The sequence below is a fragment of the Salvia miltiorrhiza genome, chromosome 3, assembly GCF_028751815.1.
Source record: "Salvia miltiorrhiza cultivar Shanhuang (shh) chromosome 3, IMPLAD_Smil_shh, whole genome shotgun sequence".
Classification (NCBI taxonomy): domain Eukaryota; kingdom Viridiplantae; phylum Streptophyta; class Magnoliopsida; order Lamiales; family Lamiaceae; genus Salvia; species Salvia miltiorrhiza.
Genome location: NC_080389.1, coordinates 47,390,447 through 47,398,857, shown reverse-complemented (window position 1 = coordinate 47,398,857; position 8,411 = coordinate 47,390,447). Strand labels below are relative to the sequence as shown.

The following is an 8,411-nucleotide window of genomic DNA, read 5'->3' as shown; positions in this document are numbered from 1 at the left end:
AATAAGTTATAACTGACAACGGGTGTGTGTATTGCATGCACCAAAGTTATGCGTGTTGAGGACGTCTCAATGCGCTCATTGTTTGAAACTAATTTTTTTGAGGAAAAAAATTAAATTTAATTACGTACACACATGGAATATGAAGAAGAACCTCCAATAATAAACTCACGTCTCACATACCGAACCCAAACATTATCAAAATCATCAAGAAGACACATCGTTTGAAACTTTGAATCCAGGTGAGGCCACATTTTTTATAATTACTAGCAGAAAGAACGTACGTTGTACGTATAATTAATGTTATTTTAATTGATAATTTATTATTTTAAAAAAATTATTAATTCATTACTTTTATTAGATAATTTATTGGATGAATATATTTATTTATAAGCCTTATCAATAGCTATAGATATAAAGTATTCTATGTATATAAAAATAAATTTATATTTTATAAATATAAGTAATAAATATGTAACATGGGTAAAATAAGTAATTCACAAGTTTTGTCTTAGACTGTCTTTAAGCTCTTTTTGCTCTTTTTCTATTAGTATAGAATTATCCAACTAAGAATAGCACCTAGTTCATATTTTTGTTGCTTTAAAAAAAAAATTATTTATCCCAACTAAGAATAGCACCTAGTTCATATTTTTGTTGCTTTTTTTTTTTTAAATTTATTTATCACTATGATGTTACCTAGACACATTATCAACTATCTCATTTAAATGAGTCATAATGGATGCACTTATATCATCCATATACATGCAATAAAGACAAGCCAAACATCCCTTCAAAAAAAATGATAAATATAATAACTACTTTATTACACGTCAAATGATCTCGGAATTGCTTAGTGCCTAGGTTTCTTAGCGCCCAGGTTGTCTCTCTCCTCCCTCCGCTTAAAATAGTCGTACACGCGGGTAAACGAATTCACATGGGAGAAAATAGTCAAACTTAGATGAAAAGTACAACTCAACGAAGCACCTCGCCAGCTGCGCCACTATCACTACGTATAAATAGGTAGATTTTGTTCGATCGTTTTATCTTCCCGCATGTATGTATAATCTAGCTGACATTTTGCGCACGTAATTGCTGATCCACGCTGAAGCTGTGCTCCTTAATTTTGGTAAATCTCGTTGCGATTCCTTCATCTCTCTACTTTTTATTTTCCTATATATTTAATAAATATTTTTTTTTTTTTAGAGATGAGCAATGTAATTTGAGGGGTCGGATATTTGGGAACTGACCGATATTTTCGACGAATTTTGTGTGTTTATTGCGAATATTGGTTTACCCTTCGTATTCACACTGGAAGAAGGCGAAAGGTCTTTTCTTTCTTTTTGGGTTTTTGATTGCTGTGGTTGTTGGAATTCTGTTTTATAAATATTCTTATGCGGGTCTATTTGTTGTAGTGAAAGGTTGATCACGCGGGTTTAGGGGCTTAGGGTTTTTGTTGATAAGTTTTGTTTATTTTATTTTGAACGGAAGAATTCAAGAGCTTCAGCCTGCTCGTCTAACTGCAATTTTTATATTGTTGTCTTGATTTTTCTAGGACACGAATATGAGTTTCCAGAAAGTCTACGAGTCACTGCAAGATCTTTTTCCGCTGGTAATTTCACTCAATTCTGTCTTAATTGAATTTTATTTTCTTAGAAAAACTTTAATGCAAGAGGAATAGGTTGATTGAGTTTTATGATCCTGCATTGATATCATACTGTTGATTTCAAATGCAGACAATTTATTATTCCGTATTGCATGAGTTGTTTGTTACATATTGTGATTCTTTATCAGTCTCCTGAAGGAGAGCAGGGTACTAGTTAGTTGTTTCTTAATTTTCCCAATTTCTTGTTGACAGATTGATGATCGAGCTCTTAGAGCTGTTGCTATCGAGCACAGCAAGGATGTAGATGCGGCTGTTGTAGCAGTTCTTGAAGAGATAATTCCTTTCTTCACTGTAAGATCTACACCAAATAGTCCTTTGGGTCGGAGTGTTTGTGAAGGTGAATCGTCGAAAGGTAAGTAGTTTTACTGCTCAATTTATTGTTTGCATATTCTGTTGTACAGATATTCTTCCCCATGATTTTTTTGTAACCTAATTGAAGTGACTTGCCTTGCTGTACCCTCAACTAATCTCTAGCAGCTCATGCTGGTGCAATGCAGGTAGCTCGTCTGTGAGAACAGAGGTTGTACCTCAAGAAGAGAATGATCATAGGTTTGTTAGTGGAAACAGCCAACCTTCCACTTCCGCTGATGATGGGCTAAGTGAGCCCTTCCGTGATGCCATTGCAGGGCATTCTGAATCAGAGGACGATACCGCTCAATTAACGTTATCAGTGGAAACCCACGACGATGGTATAAAAATGAATGCTGACATTCACTCTCAAAGTGAATCTCTGGTGGTGATAGGCGAAGATAGAGTGGGAACTTGTCAAATTGAAGTTTCGGGAGGCCCTCAAACAGAGAGCACAGTTTCCGCTGATAAATACCTAGAAAACAGCAGTGAAACTTCTTGTGGTAGTAGTTCTCAGATTACAGTGGGAATGTCACAAGATGTTGAAATGGATGTCGTTCAGAAGATGGATTGCATTCCTGAAAATGAAAATGATGCTGATGGGACTGCTCATGATTTATCTGCTAGTTCTTCATGGGTGGAAGCACCTGACATGCTTGGGAGTAATTTAGATAAATCAAATTTATCTTTTTCTACTGACATTACTTCCAGTGGGAAAAACATGAGCGATACTATTGGTATTGAAGAGGAGTCAACCTTGAATGCTTCCGTGTCTAGTCAAATTGGTAACATGGATGTCTTGGAGGAAATTATTGCAGATGCGAGAAATAATAAGGTATCCACAGTATAACATTCTCATACATCCAGAACATATATCACTAATATGCTCTAGAAACGTGATCTAGCGAATAAGCAGTGTTTAAAATGGTTCCCTATTTCAGTATAATGTAAAACTGATTCTGTGGCCACTAAATTGTTTCATTTGGTCATCAATTATCATGGGTATTGTAATTGTTCTCAACTTGCTCTGCAATTTGATGTTGCAGTTTAAGTTTTGACGTGACTTAAATATTTGATATATGCCTGATACATATGATATCTTTTAGAAAACATTGTTCCTGGAAATGGAGTCTGTCATCAACTTGATGAAGCAAGTGGAGGTCAAGGAGCAAGATGCAGAACAAGCCAAAATTGAAGCTGCGAGAGGGGGTATGGATTTGCTGAATCAGGTTGAGGAGCTTAAAAGAATGCTGCAACATGCAAAAGAGGCAAATGACATGGTTTTAATCCTCTTTGTGACTGTATAGCATTCTTTCTAGATATTTTAAATGTATTCCCTAGTTTAACTTTTCAGCTTCACCTCTCACTCTCAGCATGCAGGGGAAGTGTATGGTGAGAAAGCCATCCTGGCAACAGAGTTGAGAGAGCTCCAGTCTCGCTTGCACTTCCTGTCGGATGACAGGGATAAATCACTTGCAGATCTTGATGAAGTGAGTTTAGATACATCCCTTTCTGCACAAACATAACCTTTTTATCTTTTCACTTGCTATTTCTCATGCATTGAAGTTGAATCTTAAGAGACTTGGACAATCTGATCTGGAACAATCATATTTTGATTTGTGAAAGCAGTGTTTGATTTTGATGAATTAGTTCTCTAATTTTACAAAGGGAAATTCTAGAAAGCTTGCTATGCAAGTTAATACTTACTCTTATCTAGTTAAGGCTCTTCCCAGAAGTTTTCATTGATCAAATCTTCTATTGTTAAACTTTCAAGTTGATTGTGATGTGACTGATTAACTCAGCTTTATCGTGTGTGTGCTTCTTGTGTTCAAATATACAGAAAGTCCAACTAAGATTCTAGGACAGTTGATCATGGTAACATTTTTAATATTTTCTCACATTCTGCTGCAGATGCGTCAATGTTTAGAGGTCAGACTAGCTGCTGCTGTGAATGAAATAAAATCTGCAGAGCTGAAAAAGCTAGAGAAGGAAGAAGTTGCAAGGAAATTCCTTGTAGAACAGGAATTAATTATGGAACAAGTGGTGCAAGAATCAAAGATCCTGAGACTACAGGCAGAAGATAATTGTAAGGTAGTAACTCTTCCCTTTAAGATGTTTCTACTACCTGTTATGTGGTTCAAAATCTTTGCAGGAATTGAAGAATTTAGACATAATTCTGTGTTATTTGAGTGTGTGTTGCATATGTTTGGTTAAAAAAATTTAAGATAGTTTGACAGTTGCAACTTTTTGCTTTAATATTTGTCACTGAGAATTAATATTAGTTTTAAATAATGAGAGTTTTATGTTGTAGATGTAAAGTCATCTAGAAAGTGGGATATAGAATTGGGAGAATTTCTGTCAAGATTCTTGAATTTGTTTTTAGTTCCCAAACAAACACCCTTGACACTTCTGGTTTCTCATCGTTAATCTGTTACTGCTGCATTGCAGTTGCACGAGTTTCTTGTGGATCGTGGACGAGTTGTAGATACATTGCAGTAAGTTGCTTCTTTTCGGTCAACTTCTTCAATTTATGCATTTCTACAGCAATATCATTTCCTCAGTATGACATTGCACAATACATGCTGGTAGTGGTAGATCTCTCATGTGGGTGAACTACTTGGCCACCATCTTAGCATAGTTATAATGGAAAAGTTAATATTAACGTTGCAGAATTTATCTTATTACCAGATGCCTATCAATCTTTTATTGAGCATTCCAGAGACTGGTGTTTTAACATTTGATATCTTGCCTTAGCTTATGGTTTTGACCAAATAGTGCAACATGATGAGAAATATTGTTCTTTTCCTTTTTTTCGTGTCTACCAGGGGGGAAATAGCTGTTATATGTCAGGATGTGAAGCATCTAAAGGAGAAATTTGATCAGCATCTTCCGCTTGGCAAATCACTTTTCTCCAATCAGACGAGCTTCCTCTTAGCTTCTTCAACCTCATCATTGAAAAGCTTGGTTCCGGATCAAGTGGAGACTGTTACAGTCAGAGATGATGAACGGTTGGAGACTGAAAATAACAGAAACCATGAAAAGGTCCCTGAAGAAGATGAAGCAGCCAGAGAAGACTGCAATGCGCCTGAAAATAACAGTGACCATGAAAAGGTCCCTGAAGTTGAAGCAGCCAGGGAAGACAGCAAGGTGCTCATAGAAGATGATGGATGGGAGTTTTTTGACAGCAGCGAAGCAAACTCATGAGCGAAATATTCCAAGTTGAACAGAGAGAAAATAACGTGCATTCTCTCCATCTTATTTGAAATCTATCTAGCTATCTGGATATTATCAGCCTACATGAGTTTCTAGAAGCACAGAAATGTAGATTCTGTTTTTTTGCAGTTTAAAGTATTATTTCAGCTATTTTTTTTCTTCTCTCGAATTGTTGGATTACCTATAAGCAGGGGCAGATGCAGAGAAGAGGACATTACCAATTTGAAATTAGTGCGTGTAAATTTAAGTGATCCAATTGAGATGCTTTGTTGAAAAGACCTTTGGCCTTTCTAATATCAATTGGAACTAAGCAAGCAGTAAATTGTAATGAACTAAGGTGAATCAAAACATCTTAGCTAGAACTCATAACACTAAATTGTAACAAAATAAGGTACCCTTTTCTTTACATTGATATAGATTTATATATCCAACAAAAACCAGTTGCATAACACAAGAAAGTAGCAACACAATCTTGGTTTTGCTTTGATGCCCAAAACTAGAGTTAAATTACAAAAATCAAGATCAAAATCACCCTCCTAACAAAAGCTAAAAAACCAAATTAATCATATGATCTTCTTCTACAGCTACTGTGTGTTGTGTGTGTGACTGCAGATGAATCACACTTGCTCTATATTTGCAAGAGCACATAACTCTTCATTCATGCCAGCACAAAAGAAGCACTGTACATCTCCATATGATGTAAAGACGAGCTTTGTGTTCCCTCATTTGCTTCGAGCAACGTTGGACGGATCGCTGCTTCAAGCTTCTTGATGGGAAGACTGAGTATGCAGCCATGTCTGTGTGTTAAAGAAAACTTTGAAAGAAGAAGTTGAAGATTCTTGAAGTTCTGAAGTGGGAGTGATGAGTTTGTGGAGGTGTTTGTAGTGTCCATATATATATGTGTAGTGAGAGAAGATATGGAAATGGGAACTTGTGGTGTGAGGGAATTTGTGGCCCTTGTTGTAGGGTTGAGGGTTTGGGTGCATTCACTTCATGCACAAAAAACATTAAGATGACAAAGCAAAACTTGTGGAATTTGTCTCCTTGCATGCACTACTAGAAAATGACCTATTATCAACTTCTACTAGTTGAGGGACATGTTGTTCCCCTTTATATAGAAATATATGTCCTCAAATAAAGGCAATCAATTTTATTTTTTTGGAAATAAATGAGCTACATCCATCTCTTTAATTTGTTTGGGATCAATGAGGAATCCAATTATTTACTTGCATAGAGTTTAGATTTTTTTTCTTCTTCTCAAGTTTCCAAGTATTTGAGAATGATTGAGAAGTGTGGGTCAATATTTCTGGGTGGGGGCAGGTCGGACATCTTATGTTACATACTAAAACTATTTGGATTTTTATGGCGCTTGGAAACATTTAATTTTCTAGTATTTTAGTAAAATCAAATTGATTTAGGTCGGACATCTTAATTCGCTTTCATTAGGTGATTTATTGATAATGCAATTTATTTTTCAATTTTATTTTCCACAACTAATAACTACCGAATACTTTATCTATGTTTAATTTACACATATCTACGTTATTTATGCAAATTAATCCACCTAATTTGCCCAAAAATTGATCCTGCAACATGTAAATGAATAGGGAACAAGAAGAGGCAAAAAGACAAGTTTGATAGTAGATTTAGAGGTGTATAGACAAGTTTAATACCGTATGACTATATTGCCTTGAAAAAACACGACACCTCATTTCTATATTAGCTTTTAATCTATTAAAAAAAGGGCTTCCACTGATAAGTATTTGGAGTTTATAATGGAAATCATTGACCAAAAAATTATTATTTTATGACGATTGTTCCTTTGCAATATATACCTTCATTATTTTTTTATGTGTGTTAGTTTCATGCAACGGACAGGTTAGGTACAAATTATTTGCCCTTACATGATATGTATCATTTTCTAAAAAATATAGTTTCTTTTTGTCAATTGTCTCGTGAATCGCTTTTAATTATTTGGTATATTGTTCTACTGGAATAATGGTCATATACTAATTTATAAAGGTGTACACCATAACTCATTCATTTCTATAAACTTAATTATGTATGAAATAGCAAATATACAATTGAGTATTTGATTCATTTTTATTTACTATTATTTAATCTATTTTGACAGTGACAGTATTGCCTTTGATTTGAAGCCATGCAAAACATACATATCCCAACAGCTCACATGAAAATTTGGGGCAGTTGATTAGAACCATTAACTCCTAAATGGGCCATACAGCCCACGAATTGACAAGGAACTATCATAATCTTTTCGTTTAAAACGGCGTCGTCACGTGCAGCTTACATTAAATTAAAGATTATCCTTTTCCGACAAGCCTGCCAAACCCTAGTTTTCAACTCCTTCATTTAATTTGTTCTTTTATTGAAATACATTTTTTTTCCACGTCAATGTCCGAGTCAATTAATGTGTTAATTGCCACAAACAACATACTAATATTTTCGATTTTTAAAATATTGCAAATTGAAATCGTTTTATTGATATGTACCACTAAAAGAAGGCAGTCTTGTCATTGAACTGAAAAACGAGGTTGAGATTGAAGCATTACAATAGTCATGCAAAAATCACCGATACTTGTTAAGTGTTGTATTATGTGCTACATAGTTAAGTAGTTAACCATTGGCCAACACATTCATGCTCGGAATTGACCAATGTTCTTAAATTATTTTAACCATATTTAATTGGATTACGCTGTTAATCGAATTCAAAATAACTCAACTCAAACACCAATAACTCATGCATAGTTCGAAGAACCTTCAAAATTTTAGGATAAAAAAAATACTAGTAATTCTAGCAAAAGAAATAGTAAAAATTTAAAAATAAAATTGTATTTAAAACTATTTTATTATAAACGAATCAATATTTGAATCTAAATTTATTATAAATGGCATATTTAAATTTAGATCTAAATCTTCAACCGTTGAATGAAGAAACAATGTCACACGAATTTTATAAATAGTAATGTCACACGAATTTTATAAATAGTTGTTAGAAATGGATATTGGGCCCATTCCTCCCTTAAAAGGCCTTATAAGGGAGAGGGTTGCCTCACCATATAAAGTGGCTCATGCCACTATCTCCAATCCAATGTGGGACACTTCAATACACCCCAAGTGGCTCATGCCACTATCTCCAATCCAATGTGGGACACTTCAATACACCCCC

The 8,411-nt window shown here is 34.7% G+C and overlaps 2 protein-coding genes across 4 annotated transcripts; one reads left to right on the top strand and one right to left on the bottom strand.

Annotated features, from left to right (window-relative positions):
• The first annotated feature begins 834 nt into the window (after positions 1-834).
• Positions 835-5,371, top strand: LOC131016195 (uncharacterized). 3 transcript variants are annotated; one of them, XM_057944830.1, is made up of 9 exons: positions 835-1,017; positions 1,550-1,606; positions 1,853-2,012; positions 2,158-2,843; positions 3,115-3,288; positions 3,382-3,498; positions 3,920-4,099; positions 4,457-4,503; positions 4,834-5,371. In XM_057944830.1, exons 2-9 carry the CDS (start codon positions 1,559-1,561, stop codon positions 5,210-5,212), a joined length of 1,791 nt encoding a protein of 596 aa, XP_057800813.1. In that variant the 5' UTR covers positions 835-1,017; positions 1,550-1,558; the 3' UTR covers positions 5,213-5,371. The 3 variants fall into 3 exon arrangements, with proteins under 3 accessions (XP_057800813.1, XP_057800811.1, XP_057800812.1); XM_057944828.1 differs by having other exon boundaries at positions 835-1,123; XM_057944829.1 differs by lacking the exon at positions 835-1,017 and adding an exon at positions 1,155-1,322.
• Positions 5,372-5,669: 298 nt separating this feature from the next.
• LOC131016197 (small polypeptide DEVIL 14) lies at positions 5,670-6,256 on the bottom strand. The gene has a single exon (XM_057944831.1). It carries the CDS (start codon positions 6,014-6,016, stop codon positions 5,876-5,878), a length of 141 nt encoding a protein of 46 aa, XP_057800814.1. The 5' UTR covers positions 6,017-6,256; the 3' UTR covers positions 5,670-5,875.
• Positions 6,257-8,411: the final 2,155 nt, after the last annotated feature.

Bases quoted from the DNA above. Each gene is read 5' to 3' on its own strand.
- LOC131016195 (XM_057944830.1), top strand. From the start codon at position 1,559: ATGAGTTTCCAGAAAGTCTACGAGTCACTGCAAGATCTTTTTCCGCTG. The intron at 1,607-1,852 runs GTAATTTCACTC...TCTTGTTGACAG, and splicing joins TGCAAGATCTTTTTCCGCTG to ATTGATGATCGAGCTCTTAG. The intron at 4,100-4,456 runs GTAGTAACTCTT...GCTGCATTGCAG, and splicing joins AGGCAGAAGATAATTGTAAG to TTGCACGAGTTTCTTGTGGA.
- LOC131016197 (XM_057944831.1), bottom strand. From the start codon at position 6,016: ATGGCTGCATACTCAGTCTTCCCATCAAGAAGCTTGAAGCAGCGATCC.